Source organism: Heloderma suspectum, chromosome 17 (assembly GCF_057233095.1).
Source record: "Heloderma suspectum isolate Gila_16-S chromosome 17, 16-S_ref, whole genome shotgun sequence".
NCBI lineage: Eukaryota > Metazoa > Chordata > Lepidosauria > Squamata > Helodermatidae > Heloderma > Heloderma suspectum.
The window spans coordinates 22,447,134-22,468,115 of NC_139474.1; the positions used below are offsets into that span (position 1 = coordinate 22,447,134).

The 20,982-nt window shown below is 54.0% G+C and overlaps 1 protein-coding gene across 2 annotated transcripts in view; it reads left to right on the top strand.

The window, feature by feature from the left end:
* The first annotated feature begins 8,233 nt into the window (after window positions 1-8,233).
* Window positions 8,234-20,982, top strand: part of CASQ1 (calsequestrin 1) — a 32,159-nt gene continuing 19,410 nt past the window's right edge. Inside the window, exons 1-4 of one of the 2 annotated variants that reach the window (XM_084824095.1) lie at window positions 8,234-8,698; window positions 15,502-15,586; window positions 16,236-16,336; window positions 17,299-17,410. In XM_084824095.1, the coding sequence (XP_084680221.1) occupies window positions 8,456-8,698; window positions 15,502-15,586; window positions 16,236-16,336; window positions 17,299-17,410 (541 nt within the window). In that variant the 5' untranslated portion in view covers window positions 8,234-8,455. The remainder of the gene's footprint in view (window positions 8,699-15,501; window positions 15,587-16,235; window positions 16,337-17,298; window positions 17,411-20,982) is intronic. The other variant, XR_014786304.1, reaches the window with a different exon arrangement.

A 20,982-nucleotide genomic window follows, 5' to 3' on the forward strand; every position in this document is an offset into this window, starting at 1 on the left:
TGCACGAGGGCCAGGGAGCATTTATCGATTCACCTCGTTCTAACTCCCACCTTTGCTTCAAGGAGCTGAAGGCAGAAACATCCAAGCCCCCGCCCCGCCCCGCCGTTCCCTTCTCTGAACTGGTGAGATAACACAGGCATCATCACAGGAGAAGGACATAAGAGGAGCCCTCAGATGGATCGGTCCAAAACATTCATCTGCGGAGGCCAGCATCATCCTGCTTCCCAGAGAGGCTTTCAGGGCACCTGAATTGAGTTGGCTCTCAAGGCAACAGCCCCTTCCCCCCTCCATGATGGGGTACCCTTTCAAGGGTGGCCGCTTCGAGAGACAATAATGATCTGAAAATACAGAAAATAAATCATGGTAAACTGCCTTTGAACATGGAGGTTCTATTTAGATGTCATGGCTAATAGTTGGCAATAGAGCTCTCCTCCTCCGTGGATTTCTCTAATCCCCATCTGAGCAAACGGCATTTGCCGGCAGCAAAATCCATAAACAGCACTTAACATTTTGCATTGTGCTTTCAAAGTGGATCCCACTTACAACATCCCTGTAAGGTTAGTTGGTGTTGGGATAGCCCCCTCCCCATGTTGCACATGGGGGGTGCTGAGGCTGGGAGAGGGTAGCGTGCTTCGGGGCCCCAGGAGTTCATGGCAGAGGGCTGGATTCAACCCTGGGACTGATGTCCTCATGCATGGCTCAGAGCTGGCTGAAGAAGGGCTCCCTTCTGTCTGCCCTGAATCCCTTGCCCCCCCCCCCCGGGTTCCATGGGAGCCACAAGGCCTCGAGTCAGGGCAGCAGGGACCAAGTTCTGCTGGCACACGTTCTCCACACCCCGCCTCATGTCAAGAGCCTTCCTGCACCAGCTGCCCTCCAGATGTGCTGAACTACAACTCCCATTGTCCCCAGATGGCATCTCATAGAATCATAGAATCATAGCATCATAGAATAGTGGGGTTGGAAGGGGCCTACAAGGCCATCGAGTCCAAACCCCTGCTCAGTGCAGGAATCCAAGTCAGAGCATCCCTGACAGATGGCTGTCCAGCCTCACCTTGAACGCCTCCAGTCTGGGAGAGCCCACCGCCTCCCCAGGTAATTGGCTCCATTGTCGTATTGCTCCAACAGCCAGGAAGTTTCTCCTGATGTTCAGCCGGAATCTGGCTTCCTGTCGCTTGAGCCCATGATTCCGTGTCCTGCACTCTGGGATGATGGAGAAGAGATCCTGGCCTTCTTCTCTGGGACAACCTTTCAAGTTCTTGAAGAGCGCTATCATATCTCCCCTCAGTCTTCTCTTCGCAAGGCTAAACATACCCAGTTCATCTCTCCAAGTTGGTGGCCATCCTTACATCTTGTGGTCATGGATTCCGCAGTGCGACAGTATGCTGAACCTCCCACCAATCCTCTTCATGGGATGAGCCCTGGGCGCAAGTGTTGTGAGAGAGGGAGAGAAATGCCCACCATGCATAACTTGATATACCTCTCTCCTCCACGCCCACACACCCGCGACTCACCTGTTTCCTAAGCTCAAAAGGCCCAAACATGGCGATCTTCCTTTCCGCACCAGGGAGTCACTCCAGCCCTGCATCCTTTGGGTCGCCCTTCCCTGCAAGTTGTTCCTGTGCCGTCCCAGCCACCACAGCTGGGTTGCCAAGCCAGTGAAGTGATATTTCGCTCAGCTGGTTAATCATCTGCGTTTCAAACCACGTTTGCACGTGGCCAAAACCTGAGCCCCTTGGGAGACAGCAGAGGCGGGCAGTGATAACCTACCATTTCAACAAAAGCGACACCCATGGGTGGGAGGTGGGCTGGGGAGCCCTCCAGCAGGTGGTCCCTCCTGGCCACCTATGGCGCCATCAAAGCATTGCTCGGCTTCCCCAGCCCAACAGCCAGCCATGATGGTTGCCACAAAAAAGAGGGAGCGAGAGGCTGTGGAGGCCCTGTCTTTGAACCTGTGATCTATGGGGGCTCTTGGTCTTTGCGCCGGGCCATTGCTCCTCCTGCCTGCAGGGCCTTGATGTCACGCCAGCACCTGCTCTGTGTCAAATGCACGTGGCTGGGAGTCCCTGAAAAGCCAAAGCCACCGGCAGGCTTGGGCAACTGGGCCTCGCAGCAGGATATCAGGTTGCCACTTTGCGCAGAACAAACAGGTACTACAAAACTGATGATCATGTTGTGCCCATGAATTTAAGGGATTTCACGGTCTGCCTGTTTACAATTGCCTATTGCTCCACATTTAAGCTGGGTACCCAAAAGCTCCATCATATGTACGTTTCTCCTGACGTTCAGCCGGAATCTGGATTCTTGTCACTTGAGCCCATGATTCCGTGTCCTGCACTCTGGGATGATCGAGAAGAGATCCTGGCCTTCCGCTCTGGGACAACCTTTCAAGGACTTGAAGAGTCCTTGAAAGAATCCTATCTCCCCTCAGTCTTCTCTTCTCAAGGCTAAACATGCCCAGTTCTTTCAGTCTCTCCTCATAGGGCTTCGTTTCCAGTCCCCTGAACATCTTCGTCGCCCTCCTCTGAACCCTCTCCAGCTTGTCTGCATCCTTCTTAACGTGTGGTGCCCAGAACTGGACACAGTACTCCAGATGAGGCCAAACCAGTGCTGAGTAGAGGGGAACTAGTACTTCCCGGGATTTGGAAGCTATGCTTCTATTAATGCAGCCCAAAATAGCATTGGCCTTTTTTGCAGCCACATCGCATTGTTGGCTCATATTCAGCTTGTGATCGACAACAATTCCAAGATCCTTCTCACTTGTCGTGTTGTTGAGCCACGTATCCCCCATCTTGTAACTGCATTTGGTTTCTTTTTCCTAGGTGCAGAACTTGGAATTTATCCCTATTAAATGTCATTCTATTGTTTTCTGCCCAGTGCTCCAGTGTATCCAGATCGCTTTGAATTTTGTTTCTGTCTTCCAAAGTATTAGCTATCCCGCCCAATTTTGTGTCATCTGCAAATCTGATCAGCATTCCCTGCACCCCCTCTCCAAGTCATTAATAAAAATGTTGAAGAGCACTGGGCCCAGGACTGAGCCCTGCGGTACCCCACTCGTTCCCTCTCCCCAGTTGGAGAAGGTCCCATTGATCAGCACTCTTTGAGTCCGATTCTGTAGCCAACTGTGGATCCACCAGATCGTTGTTTCCTCTAGCCCACTTTGAGCTCGTTTGCTCATCAGGATATCATGGGGCATTTTGTCGAAAGCTTTGCTGAAGTCGAGGTATATGATGTCTACAGCATTCCCACAAGGGAGGTTACTTGATCAAAAAATGAGATGAGATTTGTCTGGAAGGACTTGTTTTTGACAAATCCATGTTGGCTTCAAGTAATCACGGCATTGTTTTCAAGGTACTTACAGACTGATTGCCTTATCATCTGCTCCAGAATTTTCCCAGGGATTGATGTTAGACTGACTGGTCTGTAGTTCCCAAGTTCCTCCTTTTTACCCTTTTTGAAGATAGGGACAACATTCGCCCTCCTCCAGTCATCTGGAACTTCCCCCGTCCTCCATGATTTCTCAACGAGAATAGACAGCGGTTCTGGGAGCTCTTCTGCCAGTTCCTTCATTACTCTAGGGTGCAGCTCATCTGGCCCTGGAGATTTGAACTCATTCAAAGTCATTAGGTGTTCCTTGACCGTATGCCTATCGATCTCAAGCTGCAATCCTGCCCCTTCAGCCTGCACTTCGCCTTTGCCAGGGGGGTCATAGACCCTCTTTTGGGAGAAGACTGAGCCAAAGTAGGAATTGAGCACCTCTGCCTTTTCCTTGTCATCTCTTATCGTTTTGCCATCCTTACTTAATAGCTGAACAACCATTTCTTTCCTCTGCCTTTTACTATGCACATAGCTGAAGAAAGCCTTTTTGTTGCATTTAGCGTCCCTCGCTAAGCTCAGCTCGTTCTCAGCTTTAGCCTTCCTGACGCCATCCCTGCAATTCTGTGCTACCTGCCTGTACTCTTCCTTTGTTGCTTGGCCTTCCTTCCACTTCCTATATGTGTCCTTTTTTGTTTTCAGGTCATTCCTAAGCGTTTTGTGAAGCCACATTGGCTTCTTCTGTTGTCTTCCACCTTTTCTTCTTGTTGGATTGTTTGTAATTGTGCCTTGAGCATTTCCTTTTTTAAAAGCTCCCACCCATCTTGGACTCCATTTCTCGTTATCGTCGCTTGCCATGGGACCTTACTGATCATTGTCCTGAGTTGATTAAAATCAGCTTTCCTAAAATCCAGGGTACGCGTTTGACTACACTCGGCTTTTGCTTCCCTTAGAACCAAGAACTCAAGTGCAACATGGTCGCTTTCCCCCAGAGTTCCTGTAACTGCTACTTTATCCACTGTGTATCCACTTTATTGTGTGTGTGTGTGTGTGTGTGTGTGTGTGCGCGCGTGCGCGCGTGCGTGGAATTCATCCTTTCCTCCTCTCCTGCCTCATCCCACTGGCAGGCTCCTGGCCTCCCTCATCAGTTCGGACTGGAATTTCTTGGGGAGGAGATGGAGGTGGCCCTTGCCATGTAATCTGTAGGCAGGGAGATCCAGTTACTTTGGCATCTGCTGACATGCCTGCTTCAGTCTCGGAGACTGGAGGGGGGCAGAGGGCAGCTGTGGAGGCGGCGGGGAGGCCAGGGCAGAGAGAGATTAATTTCCCACTCTCAGCACCACCCCCTGTTGAAGCAGAAGGAATGGGCAACATTTGTGTATGTGGCAAATGGACATTTTCATTTGATGACAGAGCGGGGGAAAGCGGCCATGTGAATAAACAGCTTCCGTGGACATTTGGTGGTCCCCACCCTCAAAATTCCAGGTGGCCAAACCACCTGACCCTACCTGGTGGCACCACCCACATATTCTCCTCTGCCCATTTTAGACGTTGCGCCCAGCAATCTGCTCCAGGCTGCACCTCCAGAAACAAAATCTGCTCAGAAAAGGCTTTGGAGTGACCCTTGGGCACTGGAAGCAGAAAATCCAAATGGCTTCATTTATTTGTAATACTTGTATATCAATATACTAAAATCCCTACGTAGTTCACATTAAAAATACAACATAAGAATATAAAAACAAGAATAAAATATTTTAAAAGCATTACAACACCATAACACTAAAACAGGGCCGTCAGGGAAAGCCCTGTGTGAGCAAGGGTGTTTTTAAGGGGCTTTGAAGGTCACCACTGTTTCTGCCTCTTGAACCACAGGTGGAGAGTGTTCCAAAGGGTGGGTGTCACCACTGAGAAGGCCCTGATTATGTGCCCCTACCTGGCCATGTTCCATTTGCCACAGAACAGCCAATGAAGCTTCCTCAGAAGATCTCAGAGGTCGACTAGATATTGATAGGAGAACATGGTCAGCTCAGTATCTTGGTCCCAAGTCATTTAGGGCTTGGTATATCAAGAGCAAAACCTCGAGTGTGGCTCAGTGGCTGTGTCTCCCACACGTCTGCTGGTCATGTTGTGCTCTGGGCATCTTTGCCTGGCTGCACAGCCCTTCTCTTCTGGTCGGGGGTCAGTCTTGTCCCTCCTGGCCCCCAGTGTGTCCCTGTTGGGGATGCCCAGTTCAAATGCTGTCAGTGTGAGTCGGTGGCATGGCCAGCATGCAGCCCCTTCCCCACCCACCCTCTGGGGAATTCAATCCCTGAGTAGGGGGAGAGGGGGCGTTGCCTTGGGCAAATGCAGGAAAATGTGCAGGCAGGAACTCCAAGGCCATGGTTTTCTCACAGGGCGGCTCTGTTTGAAACTGTTGATGACTGATTGCAGGACAATTTATGTCCCTTTCCCTTAACATCCAAACCCCCTCTTGACTTTTCAACCTGTGGAGGGCCATCGGACGCTCCAGTGTAAGGGAATACAGGGCAGTCACCAATGCGTAATCATGGAGAGACTGGGACCCCCAAAGTGATCCTTGGGGGGGGGGATGTGGCTGTTGCAAGGAGGCCCCGTTGTCATCTGAGAAATGTTCAAGGTGAGGTCAGAACCAGCAGGACCTGGCTCCGATAAAATGTTGCAGCGTGGCCTTATTCCAAAGAGGCGTGCTCCTGGGTTCCAGCCAGCTGAGCCACCCCTTCCTGCAGGATATATAAGCCAGCCTTGCCCAAGCTGGGGCTTTCCAGACGTGGGAGGGGGAGAGCCATGTTGCCCTCCGCTCCCTCAAGAACAGGCCAAAGAGAAACATAATCAGGGGCTCAGGGGCACAGCCACCCCCAGGGGCACAGCAGCCCTGAGCGCCGTGATTTCAGGCACTAACCAAAGACAGTCTTTATCTACCCCATAGACAAAATGCACAGCTCCTTTCCCATCCTGTGGTCCCAACCGGACCTGGGTGGGGGGTGGGGGGGAGTCCTTTATTGGTTTTACTTTCAGTCAGATGGCTTTTAGACAAGAGTCTGTGTTTTATAGTGGTATAAAGGGAGCGAGTCTTGGCTGGAAACCAAGATATAAATATAATTCATAAAAAACTAAAAACCAGGGTATATAAATTGCTGTGCAATACGTTAAAGGGGTTCTGTCCCAAAGCTCTGCAAGTCAGCCAGGTCCACTCCAGGGCTTCCTCCTGAAGGGCAGTGCAGACGGCACCAGCAAAGTGATTCCAGCAAGGCCCATCCCTTCTCCTCGGAGGTTGGCGCGGGAACACTGGGACACTGGCGCGCCCCGATTGCTGGCCCCTTACAGTGCCGTGTAGGAACTGCGAGACTCTGAGCCAAGTGGCTGGACCTCGTGAAGGCCTGGTCCTCCTTTCCCATACAGACCTGAGCACAGAATGGCTTCCGCCAAGGCAGCTCGGGGTTCCCCCCCGGTTGCTGTCAGGGGCGGGCAACTTGTGGCCCTCCAGCTGTTGTTGTGGTCTAAGCTGTGGTCTTAGAGAGGACCATCCTCTGTTTGAAGGGCTGCTCAGTCCAAGTCCAGTATAAAGATAAAGAACCCTCAGGACTGTGGCCCATCACCAGTTCTCCGCACCTGGACAGGTCACCTGCTCGCAGACTTCCACACTAGGGTGAGAGGTACTGTCCTTCTATTTAAAGTTCGATAATTATTTCTAAATGTGTACCTATACATGTAGAGCAGCAGTTCATGCGAATCGCTGCCCTCTTTCCCACGGGTGCATTTCCTCTTCTTTGGCCGCCCGTAAGTGGCCAGCCAACTGCAACTCCCATAATCGCCAGCCATGCTGACCAGTGGCAAGGGCGGATGGGAGCTGGGGTCCAGCACCGTCTGGAGGGCTGCACACTGCCTGGCCGTGCTCCTCCTGGATGGTGTCCACACAGTGCCCCTGACGCGAGCGAGGGGTGCAGAAGAGCCTCTCCAGCGGGCCAGGGCCCCCTGCGCTGCTGGCCGAGACGCTCTCGTGGAGAGAGCCTGGCAGCAAGCCGCCGCCCCGCTGCCTCCAGGGTGCCGCTGCTGGCAGGAGCGACGCGCGGGGCAGATGCTGGAGCAGCCACGCGGCCCACGGAGGCCGTCCTCCAAGCCTGGCAGATGCGCACGCTGCTCTGACACCCATGTCGCTCAAGCGGCCCAGGCACCCACCAGCTGGGCCGCCAGTGCCTCCCCGCCCGGCCAGCCCTCTCTAATTACCCTGCCCTCCGCAGAAGTCGGTCTTGAGTTCCCTCTTGCCTTATTTTTAGCCTCCCTCCTTCGCTCCAACCACCCTCCTTTCTGCTGGCCTCACAGACCTCTTTTGCCTCCCCCGCCCTCCCTTAATAGGGCAATAAGAAAATGCCATCACGGTTAGGCCAGGAGACCCGGGGGCCTGGCCCAAGTGGAGAAGATGGGGGGAAGGGGGAGCTGAGCCCCAGGGACCCCCTTCCCTTCCCTGCTGCATGAGGGGGCTCTTCCGAGGGCCCCCAAGGCGCTGGCCTGGCCTGTGCCCAAGCCAAGGAGCTGGCTGGCACGTGGGCCATACGTTGCCCATGTACATATATAGGCAGGGAGCAAAGGGGTGGGGTGCCGGGGGCACTGCCAAATGCTTCAGGATAAGACAGCCCTCCGGCCGCAGCGCCCTCCCCCTCGAGGGTCTTTTATGGGCTGCCAGCCACTCTGTGCCTTTGCTTTCGAAGCTGCTCACCCCTCCAAGAGGCTGTCACCGCCCTGCCGCAGGGCCCCCTCTGCCACGTCCCTGGGCCGCCTCCCTGTGTCAGCAAAGAGCCCAGGTGCCCACGCGGGTCCCCTGCCTTGCCAGCCACCTTAAAGGGAGGCAGGGAGCGGGCGAGGCAGGAGAGAGGGAGGGGAGGGCAGGGCAGGGCAGGGCAGGACAGGGCAGAACGAAGGAAGGAAGACGCGGAGCAAGGGGCGGCCTGCCGCGGGACGCCTCTCCTTCCATCTCGGGGGCCCAGATTGTCTTTCCGCTGCCAGGGAAGGGGAAGGACTCAGGACCATTGCCCAAGAGCTGCTGCGGCACCTCCCCACCTCTCTCTCTCCCTCCCCCTCTCCGTCGGTTCTGGGCATCCTCTCCGAAGGGGCCACCCTCCGGACCAAGATGAAGCGGCTTGGGCTGGCGCTGGCCGCGCTGCTGCTGGCCGTGGTCAGCCCCGTGGCCAGGGGCGAGGAAGGGCTGGATTTCCCCGCGTACGACGGCATCGACCGGGTGGTGGACATCAACGCCAAGAACTACAAGGCCGTCTTGAAGAAGTACGACATCCTGGCGCTGCTCTACCACGAGCCGGTGGGGGAGGACAAGGCTTCGCAGAAGCAGTTTGAGCTGGAGGAACTGATCCTGGAGGTAACGCTCCGGACGGCTCGAGGAGGCGGCCCGAGGCGGCCCGTGGGCAAGGAGGCCGCAGGCGCCTGCGCCAAAGGCCTCCCGAGAACTCTCGTGGCAAGGAAGGCCCCTGGCCCACAGGCCGGCCGGCCGGCCACGCCGACTGAGCGGGCGGGCGGTGCAGCGCGGCTCCTTCGCGGCATCTTCGGTGCTCGGGGAAGCCCTGCGGCGTCACGGGGAGAGGGAGCTGTCCCGGCGCGAAGGCGCTTGAGCAGCTCCTGGGATTCCTGGATCCCCTTCAGGGAGCCAGATGCTCACGCTGCTGACATCAGATCCCTGATTCTGGGTCCCATGCCAGCCAGCCAGACCTCCTTGCAATGCATCCACGGCCGGGAGGGGCGTGGACGTGTGGAAGGGGTCCCACGTGGGCAAGGCTGGAGGAGCTGGGGAAGGACAAGGGGGCCGAGGTGGGGATCTCGCCAGACCAGCCTGCAGTGCGCTGTGGGGTTGGACCACGTGATCTCTGCGGCCCCCTCCAGCCCTGTGACGCAGGGCCTGCCTGGCTGCGCAGAGGAGGCGGGAAGGCGAGTGGGGCGGGGGGCTTCTGCCATGGGGGTGGAAGGTGGGGGCACATTCTGCCATGGCCCCGGCAGTGTTGCCTGCCACCATCTCACCAGCCTCCCAAGGAGTTACCATGTTGGCACGGTTGCACTGAACCCCCCGCCCGTGGGTGGGAAACATAGAGCTTCTCCCCAGGGCTCGGCCTTCACAAGCTGCCCTCCACACAGAGAGAGAAGGGCTGTTCCCAGGGCAGCCAACAGGCGAAATCTGCAATTTCCATAATTGGAGCCCTTGAGGAGATACGCGCCCCACTTGCCCTCGTCCTGTCCTGGAAGGCTTGGAATAGTTTCCTCAGGAATTTTGCACGGGGCGGGGGGGAGGCAGGCGTGTGCTGCTGGGGCTGCCACAAGGCTATCTGGGGGCCGCGCACCCCAGTCAGTGGAACCTTCTGAAAACTGACTCGCGGGAGCAGGACACATTTCAGAGATTTTATTTATTTATTAATCAAATTTATTAATCGCCCATCTGCCTGGTCACCCAGCCACTCTGACCCAGGAGATGGGTTCCATGGGGGGAGTGCTATTTTGGCATTCCTTGGACCGCCACATCAGGAGGGGGCTTAGACAGCCCAAGGAGAGGCGGGCGGAGAAAAGCAGGTCAGCCAGGAAAGGAATGCCTGCCATGGGAGGGATCACTCCTGCTGCCACACAGCGGGGTGGGGCTCCAAGGTGGTTTGGTTTGACCCGACGGCAGGGGTGGGTTTTTTTCAGAGACGTAGGGATGTACGGATCGTGTTAAATCCGTTCCCTCTGTGTTTTGTGGAACGTCAGGTGTCTTGCATTCGGTCGTCCGCTCACTGATGGAATCAGATTTGTTATAGGGATGTAGGAGAATTCCGCTCCCCTTGCCAAGCGTGCACTGGCCTTGAGGCACATTGCCGAAGGTGAGAATTTGCACAACACCCCGCCCCAAGTCAAAAAATGGCCTTCGGGTCCGCAGAGTCTGTATGACTCGGGAAAGCTGCTCTGCTGCGGGATCCGAACCCATTTGAATCCATTGTGGATTTCTCTGACACCTGTCAGAAACGTCAGTGGTGTGCAGCAGAGGTGTGCTCTCCTGCAGCGTCCACACCAGCTTGGCTGGCTGGGGGAAACTGGGAGCTGTGGTCCGACACATATGGGGGTGTCAGGCTGTGTGGGGCTGATCTATGTGTACGCAGCTCTTTCCGTCTTACTTTAATCTGCAGTCGAATAGATTTTGTGGATTTCCCAGTCATGCAATCTGGTCATTCTTTACTCTGGACTCCATGACCTGACGGGAGGGGCTCGTCAGATGGTGACGCGTGCTCCTTCGCCGACTTCACGCGGGTCAGCCGGCCTTCTTGGTCCAAAGTCCTGCTGTGGGGGCTTCCAAAGCACTGTGGAAACCTTCAGAACCCGCTAGACGTGAGGCGAGAGCAGGGGCGACCCTGCTCTGCTACGAAATGGTCTCTCGGACTGGGCCCCCGGGAGGGCCAGGTGGGAGGCGGCTTCTGGGGAGAATCTCCCCCCACCCCTGCTCTCACTCTGCACAAGGAGGCCATTAGCCCTGGCAAGAAGGAGCAGCCTGTGAACTCTGGCAGAGTGACAGGGAGCTGGGGAAGCAAAAAGTCACAGAGAAGCTGAGAGATCTGGCTGTGACTGCTTATTGCCCCAGGGCTCCTGGGAATCTGGAGCTTTGCAGATCAGGAGCTACTCTAGGGAAGTCCTATCAGAACAAATGGGAGCTGGTGCTCAAGATGCCTCGACTCGCTCATTTCTGTGGGGTTTGGCTTGTACAGGGGACTTGTGTACTGGATTGTGCCCTTGAGGGCTGGGACTCATTGCCAAGGAAGGAAGGAAGGAAGGAAGGAAGGAAGGAAGGGACTCCAATATATGCTGTGCAATATCAGTGCAAGCTGAAATGCAAATTGGAAGATACTGCATGCTGCTAGTCCTCATTGTTGCAACAAAGTGTGTGAAGAGCCTCCTACCAAAGGAAGAAGCCAGTGTGGTGTAGTGGCAAGAGTGTTGGACTAGGAGCTGGGAGATCCGGGTTCTAGTCCCCACTCGGCCATGGAAGCTCACTGGGTGACTTTGGGCCAGTCACAGACTCTCAGCCCAACCTACCTCACAGGGTTGTTGTTGTGAGGATAAAATGGAGAGGAGGAGGATAATGTAAGCCGCCTTGGGTTCCTTGCAAAGGGAAAAAAGGTGGGGTATAAATGCAATCAATCAATCAATTAGTCAAGGCTTGGGAAACAAACAGAAGGGCTAGACGGGTCTTCCATGGGTCACGGACATACTGTCTGTAGCCTGGGGATTCCTCTGATCAACCTTTCTGCCTTCTCCAGAACTTTGATGGTAGTAGCATACTCAGCCTGGTTAGGCAAGATTTGCCTACAGTTGCCTGATTTGCTTAGGATTTGCCTGTAGGAGGCAAGATCTGATGCTTAATCCCAAGTGACTGGCACCACTGCAACACTGTACCACCCCGACGTTGGCAAGCGTGCCATCTCACTGCTACTAGAAACCCTTGGCATGCTCTCTCTCGCTCTCTCTGACACACACAGAGGCAGAGAGAGAGAGACCTGGCTCACACATAGGTGATACATTTGGGCTGTGCTGAGTTGGGCCCCCGGGTATTTCAAAACTGCGGAGAATGGATGCTCCCTCCTTCATTGCCCGCCTTCACGGCTGCTCCGCAGAGAGAAATTCCAAGATGACTTTGGAGGGTTGTCATCTCTTCCATCCGTCCCTAAATATCCTCGCCTCTCTTGATGTTCCCACTGGGTTGGTGCTCACCTTCAAAGCACCAGTAGGGTATTAATAACAACAACACTGTTACCAGAGTTGCCTTTAAAAGCTGCAGCGGCAGCACCCAGCACGACGGCCTGGAGTGGAGGAAGTGCCTCACTTCTGGGTCCGTTGCAGCACCCCTTCGCTACGAATGCTGGGGTGGTGCAGACACGTAAAAAAATTATCAGTCCATAAGTAAATATTTGCCCCCAAAGAATAGTCAAGCGTGGCAACGACAATGGCTTTCTAACTGCTCCTAGCCCAGGCAGGCCTGCTATTTCAGTGTCCCCTTCTTTACGTTTAAAAAAATCTTATTTGATTGTATGCAGTGTGCACCATTTCTGAATACACGGCATAAAGCTGCACTGATATTAATAAACAAGGATGGCCGCGCTGGCCCATGAGTTAAAAATCCAGAATCCAGGGGTGGGGAATCCAAAGTCCACAGTTAGGCCATGCCTCTTATTAGGACCACCCTTAGTGACACAAACGGCTGCACGCGCACCAGGACTCTTCACTGGGCTGGGTGGTATAAGAGGCTAGGAATGGGGGAAGAAAGAAAAGTTCTAACATTAGCCCAGGTCTTGTGGCCACAGGGGGATTTCCAGGTTGTCTTAGCAGTGCTGGCCCGAGGCGTTTTGCTGCCCAAACGGCAATCCACCCAGCCGCTCCCACTGTGGCCGCCACTGTAAGAAGTCTTGCTGTGCTGCGCAGCCCCGTTCCTGCTTTCCTCTCCCCCCCAGCCCCCCCCCCCCCCAGTGCTGCCCATGAAGCTGCAGGGAGGGCTGGCCCTGTAGATCAGCCTGGGACGGATTTCTTGGAAGGGAAAACGTGTCTTTACTATATATGATCAGTTCATGTCGCCTTAAACTCTGAAATCGCTGTATTTGAGTGCAGAGGGGCCACAGCTCAGCGGCGGAGCCCCTGCTCTGCATGCAGAAGGTCGCAGGTTCGATCCCTGGCAGCATCTCCAGGCAGGGGGAGGAAAGAGCCCCTGCCTGGAACCCGGGAGAGCCACTTCCGCCAGTCCATGTCGACAGTGCTGGGCTAGATGGACCAAGACAGCTTCCTGCGCCATGCTCCAGGAAAGGAGCCACCCAAGGAGAAAACGGCGCCATAAACCCAGGCGCAGGAGTGGGCAACTCATGGCCCTCCAGAGACGCTGTCCGCTGTGCTGCCTCGAGCTGGGGAGTGGCAGCCGCACAAGGTCTGGAGGGCAGCACGTTCCCCATCCCTGCCCCAGGGCGTCCTGTGTTTGTCAGGGCATCCCTCCGTTGCTTGTCTCGGGAAGTGGGCACAAGAGAGGAGAGGCAAAAATATTGCAGGAAGCCCAACACGTTTTGGCCTTTTTCTTATTTTAGGTCTTCTTCAGGGAGTAGAGAAAAAGAGTCTGCAGAATTTTTTCGCAAAAGATTGTCTCCTGTATCAGTCTACTGGCAACTTAGATTGACACAGGAGACCATCTTTTGCAAAAAAAATTCTGCAGACTTTTTTCTCGACCACCTGAAGAAGACCTAAAAAAAAGAAAAAGGCCAAAACACGCTGGGCTTCCAGCAATAAAAAAGTATTTGCATCCCAAGAACCTGTTTCAAGAGCTGATATTCAACAGGATTTGATATCTGGCATGCGATGGCTTTCTTCTTCTTTTGTTTACGACAGCGTTTTGTGTTTGGTAGCTGACTTCCTGTGGAACTGAATATTCGACAACTATTGAAACTCAGAGAGGTTTTGGTGACAGATTCCTTTAGCCATTTGATATCTGAAACCGGACATTTGGTATCTGATGGCACTGAAAGGAAATATCCCCTGAAATTCCAAATGCAGGCCAAATTTTTGAATTTTAAAAAAATCAAACTTAAAAAGCACACAACCTTAGTTGTAGTTAATAGTTACACCTGCCCCCTCTCCCCCCCCCGCCTTCCGCACACACACACTGCAGCCTGTTTTCATGCTAGAACAAATCCCTGGAATATGATAATATCAAAAGAACAGGGTGCCCCAGACCTTATGCAGAGTACTTGCACCCCGGAGTAACCACAACCCACACACAGCCAGAGTAGGCTGCAAGGCTTCCAGTCTGCCAGTATATGATGCCCAGTCCTCCCTGAGCCCTGGAACCTCTCCATTCAGATCTTAAGCCCCCTACACAAGCGCACGGTCAACCTGCTTGCCAGAGGGCTGTCCTGCTCTAAGTGATGCCGCCATGTCTGAGATCCATCTCAAAGGGAATTTCAGAGCCAGATTTCCAGTCTCTCTTAACAACATTATTTTGCTGATAATTAAAGGGGAGCGATGCATGTCAAAAATCAATGCTTGGCTGAATTTCCCTCCCCAGAGCCTCTAAATTCAACAGCTTCCACAACTGGCAAAAGGATGGCGTCTTTGTTTTTCTGCCGCCGCATGACAGACGTCTGCAAGATGTGCTTCTCTGCCGCGTGGGAGCAGGGCGGCTCTCCTTGGCACTAACTGAGGGCTAAGTCTAGGCAGCGACACAGTCACCCTCCAGTGAGAAGAGTGGAGCAGGGAGAGTTCCTCAGGCGATGTGCCTCCCCGCCATATATTCCTTAAAACAGGGGTGCTTCCTGAGGAGGCCTTTATGACACCATGACCCTGCGTTATTTGTGGAATTCTAGCGGGGGGCAGATGCTGCCATCTTCCAGTCCCGTTTTCCCATTGCTTCTTCCGTCTTTTTTCTTGTGGTGGAAAATCCATTAAGGGAGAAAAGAGGGAAGAGATGACAAGGCCTTGGGATGGCTCATGCTCGAAGCCCTCTGTCTGGAAGCACCCTGACAGCAGGATGCTCTTCATGCGCAAATACAAAACTACATCTGAGTTATGTCAGATCAGGGGTTCTAACTGAGACCTAAAAATGCCTACTGTTCAACTATCGGGAGTTCAGGGCCCTTGCTGACTTCCTGCAATTCACCCAGAGATCGACCAGTCGCTCCTGATCGACTTTCTGCTCACCCCGCGTTAAAAGATTTCGCGAACTTAGACACAAAGTTCCACTAAGGTTTTAAGAGCAAGGCACCCAGCTCTGCCACTGGCCCAGCCCATAGCTGCCCCCTAGACTGCTTTGCGGGGCTGACACCCGGGAGAGAGGGAGGTGCATCAAGCCCATCTCTCCCACCAGAGGCCAGCCACGCGTGCCTGGGTTGCTAGCTCAGGGCCTGACTGCTCTTGTACGTTGAATGGCAGCAGGATGTTCAGAGGAACCTTCTGTTGATCAGAGCTTCCCTGTCACAGAGATCACCAGCTAGTCAGGCCAAGCTAGTTCAAGGCGCAGGAGCAGGGAGTGGTGGAAAAGCTGGCAGCCTTGAGAGCTCCTTGATCCTTTTTCCTGCAATCCCAGCAAAGATCCTCTCAGAAACTTGTTCATTCCCTTTCTCTTCCTCTCTCTTCCTCTCTCTCTTGTCTGTCTGCCCTCGTGTTGACTCTTTTTCCTAGTTAGCAGCCCAAGTCCTGGAGGATAAAGGAGTGGGGATTGGCCTGGTGGACTCGGAGAAGGATGCAGCAGTGGCCAAAAAACTAGGTAAGATGTGGGGCGCAGCAGCATGTCCGTGGCATGGACGGGGGGTGGCTTGCTTTCTGGAAACCCAGGGTGCTGCAGTTGAGCCCTGGGGTGGGGAGGAGGTGGGCTGCAGGCCCTCTCACTGGGCAGGGAAGTGAGCTGTGGATGCTGACCCTCTGGGCAGGTGGCAGGCTGCCTATGTCTCCAGCAGCGGCAAAAAGCTGTGCCCCCGCCCCCTGAGCAGCAGCAGTCAGGCTGAACTTCCCGTGGCACGAGCCACCAGAGGGCAGTGAAAATGCACAGATCTCTTCAGAATCCCTAGAACTGCAAACTAACCGTCATTGACATCACCCCATCTGTGTGCACATGGTGCTTTAGGGTGTTCATCTAAACAGAGAGCCCCCTGCCCCAAGGCGGTTACAGTCAAAACCATTTGTTTCAGTGGCCAGACCCTTTGCCTGTCACCCTCACTTCTTCCCCCCTCTTCTGCAAGCCACCAGGAAGGAACCCACTCCATTCAGACCCTCTGCCCTTTTAAGGCTCCCTTGGAAGCGGTGGTGTCCAGTCCAATAGGCAGGGTTGCTGCCTCTGTTTGTGGTCTTGCTCCAGGCCGGAGAGCAACGGGCCGAAACTCTGGGGCCAAGTTCTGCCACCTGTCTCCCACGTTTAGGGCTGACCGAGGAAGACAGCGTGTACGTGTTTAAGGATGACGAAATCATTGAGTACGACGGGGAGTTTTCTGCCGACACCTTGGTGGAGTTCCTCCTCGACGTAAGTCCCGTTTGTCTCGAGCCTCCTTCCCTCTCCGCTTGCCCTGCTGCCCTCTTCGTTTGCCCCCCAAATGCCCTGGGAGCGCAAGTGTGTGTGATCCAGGAATCTCTTTGCCCTGAAAGGAAAATTGGCTTGGCCTGACGATCGCTCTTGTGAAGGCTCCACCCTGAGTTGAGGCCAGAACTCGCAAGATTCAGCCATTGCACCGAACCCCACCGCCCAGCCTTCCCCGCTTAACTTTAACCCAGACAAGGCAGATGTTCCTAGGGGAGGGACTTTGGGATGAGGTACAGAAACTGTTTTGGGCAGGGCCGCCTTCCCTGTCCCCTGAAAAGCCTGGTTACGGAAGCCGTGGTGGCTGGGAGAGCCTTGACTGGAAGGCCAACTGTGCTCTTTCTTGGAGAAAGAAATACCCTGCTCACTTCCAGCTGGGCTGCTGCAATGCACTCTGCTTGGGGTAACCCTTGGAGGATGGCTCACAAGCGACAATTGGTTCAAAATGCAGCTGCCAAATTGCTAACCGGAGGTCACAGGCTGGAGTGCAACTCTCCTGTGTTATTTCATGTTTGCTAGTTGCCCAGTCTGTTTCCAGGCTCAACGCAAAAAGTTGGCTTGGACCTGTAAAAACTGGATGGCCAGGGGGATCCAAAGGGCCACATCCTCCCATATGGACCCACCCAAATGCCAAAATTGTCAGCAGAGGCCAACACTCTGGGAGGTACAGTGGGTGGGCATGAAGGTCAGGGACTTTTTTGTCGTGGCCCCAAGGTTGTGGAATGCTCTTCCTGAGGAGGGCTGCCTGGCTCACTCCATCACCAGAATCAATGAGCCTTTGGAATAAGAGCTCGGGTCCCGCAGCCCAGTGCCTGTGGCCAGATAGAGGTGCCCCAAGAACAGAGCCTCTGCCAGTTCGGTGTTCTGAAGCTGCTGGGTGACACCTTGCTCTCTACGCTTCCCTGCAGGTGATGGAGGACCCGGTGGAGTTTATCGAGGGAGAACGCGAGCTCCAAGCTTTTGAGAACATCGAGGACGAGCCCAAACTCATTGGATACTTCAAGAGCGAAGACTCTGAACGTACGAGCACATTGGGGGGAAGAGGGGCCGGGGGGCCGCTGCGCCTCGCAAGCGGCGGGTGAAATGCGCCACTGGGATCAGGCACCTGCTGTGCAGCAGGATCTCCCACAAGCAGCAGGCAGGAGCCTGGTCTACGCACGAAGCAGAGTGAGGTGGTACAGTCCTGAGGCAGTGAGCTGCACTGTACCACTACAGACTGCAGGTGTGTGGGGGGGGCAGGGGGTGTCGCATCCAACGCTCCTTACATTCAACACACACATGCACACCCTTCCCTCATGCAAGCTGAAGACGAATGCGGCAGGAAGCAGGGTAGGAAACCTTGCTGTGCTAGGTTTCCCACAGGCTTTGGGTGATTGTAAGGGGGCGTTCGGACACAGTAGTGTCAGGGTCTCCAGCGTGCACCCATGCCGCTCAACTTGCAGTTAACCCCTGGGGCTGCAACAAGATGTGCCAGCAGTTTAGACGGAAGGAGGAGGATGATAACAGCAACAGCAACACCTCCTCCTCCTCCTCCAAGACAGCGTTCCTCACGCCAGGCCATCAGGGTGCCTGGAGCTTTGCAGAGTGCAAGAAGATGGGGTCTCTGCCCCGAAGTGCTCACAGTCTAAACGGTGCCACAGGAGAGACAACCGAGGAGGGAGGGTGGAAGGTGGGTGGAGAGGGGCGGCTCAGGCTGCCGTGGCTGTCCTCCATGCTGAGGCCTGGTGACAGGCTGTCTCAGCCAGGGTTGGTCCAATCCATGGAGAAGGCAGGCAGGCAGGCCGAACCCTGGCTGTTGGCCTAGGTGGAGAAATGAAACCTCCAGGCTCAGGGGCAGTCTTCCTGCCGCTGAAGAAGAAGACTTGCTGTGGGGGCAAACTGAGAGACTTGCTGGCTCGGGGGCTTCCAGAGGCCTCTAGGGCTCTGCTGCAGGGAAAGGGATGCGGGACTAGAGATACTTTCCCCAGTGGGGCACCCGCCAGATGTGTTGGACTGCAGCTCCCATCATTCTCAGCTGCTGGCCATGCTGGCTGGGGATGTTTGGAGTTGCAGTCCAACACATCTGGAGGCCGCAGGTTGGGGAGGGCTGCGCAGGCTGAACTAATCCAGCCTGGCTCTTCCAATGCGGCTCCGCTCAGACGACTCAATTTGGCACTTAAGCCCCGGGAAGAATGACGTTTTCCCAGTGAGAGAATTAACCCTGCAGGCTGAGTGCCGGGAAAGAGGCTGCCTCCTCCTCACCTGTGATCACACAGGAAGCAGGATGGGTGTGGACTTGGCTTGGAAGGCCTGATTCAAACCCCCACTCAGCACAGAGGTGACCCGGAGGGAGGGGGCTTCCAGACAGAGGGAGGGGTCCCGACCCTAACAGCCAGACAGCCTCGAGTGGCCCTTCTGTCTTTTTTCACTTAACCGATTTTCCACAGTAAGAAAAACGATGGAAATAGTGGGAAAGACATGTGGACTCCCCACCCCCACATACAATTCCGTGAATCAGGCAGGGCAAAGGCACGATGAAACCCTTGTCTGGAAGCGCTCCTAGTCATTTTCTTTCCTTTTGCCTAATATGACCTCGCAGGGCTGTTGTAAATGAGTTAGTCTTTAAAGTGCCACAAGACTCATTGTTGTTTTTGCTGTAAAGACGCCTAGCGCGAGGGTCATCCAAACCCTAAGTGTTTGGGGGGGAAGTTGGGATAAATTGAAATAAATACAAATAAAGCAGGGTGGAGCAAAAGGGACAAGTGCAGGCCTCCCCACTTGGGCGGCGGCTGCTCTTGTCCCACCCTGGCCGGCCCAGGACCCTTCCTCCAGTGGGGCTCTGCCGCTGGATGGCAGGGAGGTCAGCTGTGCGGGGGGCAGTGTGCGTGTGCTGGGGGAGGGATCGGTTCCTCTTACCCACCTGCCCCTTTTGCTCCTCGTACACAGACAGCCACCTCTTCACCACCAGCACTGCCTCTGCTTATTTCCTACGCGTTTGGGGTGGAGCAGGCCTTCATACACAGCCAGATCCGTTTCCATCACAGCTGTCTGTTGTTGTTCAGTCGTTAAGTCATGTCCGACTCTTTGTGACCCCATGGACCATGGCACACCAGGCCTTCCTGTCCTCCGCTCTCTTCCCGGAGCGTGCTCAAATCCATATTCATTGCATCAGTGATGCTATCTAGCCATCTCATCCTCTGCCGTCCCCTTCTCCTTTTGCCTTCAATCTTTCCCAGCATCAGGGTCTTTTCCAGTGACTTTTCTCTTCGCATTAGGTGACCAAAATATTTGAGCTTCAGCTTCAGTATCTGTCCTTCCAATGAGCAGTCAGGGTTGATTTCCTTTAGGATTGACTGATTTGACCTCCTTGCAGTCCAGGGGACTTGTAAGAGTCTTCTCCAGCACCACAGTTCGAAAGCATCGATTCTTCGGCGCTCAGTCTTCCTTATAGTCCAGCTCTCACAGCCATACGTTGCTACTGGGAAAACCATAGCTTTGATTAGACGGACCTTTGTCGGCAAGGTGATGTCTCTGCTTCTTACTATGCTGTCTAGGTTTGCCATAGCTTTCCTCCCAAGGAGCAAGCGTCTTTTAATTTCATGGCTACAGTCACCGTCTGCAGTGATCTTGGAGCCCAAGAAAGTAAAATCTGTCACTGCTTCCATTTCTTCCCCTTCTATATGCCAAGAAGTGATGGGGCCAGATGCCATGATTTTAGTTTTTTTACTGTTGAGTTTCAAACCACTCTCCACTTTCACCCTCAACAAGAGGTTCTTTAGATCCTCTTCGCTTTCTGCCATTAGGGTGGTATCGTCTGCGTATCTGAGGTTGTTGATAATTCTCCCAGCAATCTTAATTCCGACCTGTGATTCATCCAACCTGGCGTTTCTCATGATGTACTCTGCATATAAGTTACATAAGCAGGGCGACAATATACAGCCTTGTCGTACTCCTTTCCCAATTTTGAACCACTCGGTTGTTCCATGTCTGGTTCTTACTGTTGCTTCTTGACCCTCATACAGGTTTCTCAGGAGACAGGTAAGGTGGTCTGGTACTCCCCTCTCTTTAAGAATTTGCCACAGTTTGTTGTGATCCACACAATCAAAGGCTTTAGCGTAGTCAATGAAGCAGAAATAGACGTTTTTCTGGAATTCTCTTGCTTTTTCCTGATCCAGCGAATGTTGGCAATTTGATCTCTAGTTCCTCTGCCTCTTCGAAACCCAGCTTGTACTTCCAGTAGTTCTCGGTTCACATACTGCTGAAGCCTAGCTTGTAGGATTTTAAGAATAACCTTGCTGGCATGTGAACACTGTTGAGTGTTCCAAATTTGTTGGCATATTGAATGCAGCACTTTAACAGCATCATCTTTTAGGATCTTAAATAGCTCAGCTGGAATACTGTCATCTCCGCTAGCTTTGTTAGTAATGCTTCCTAAGGCCCACTTGACTTCACTCTCGAGGATGTCCGGCTCAAGTTCAGTGACCGTACTCTCATGGCTATCAGGGACATTAAGATCTTTCCTTTGTAGTTCTTCTGTGTATTCTTTCCACCTCTTCTTAATCTCATCTGCTTCTGTTAGGTCCCTGCCTTCTTTGACCTTTATCATGCCCGTC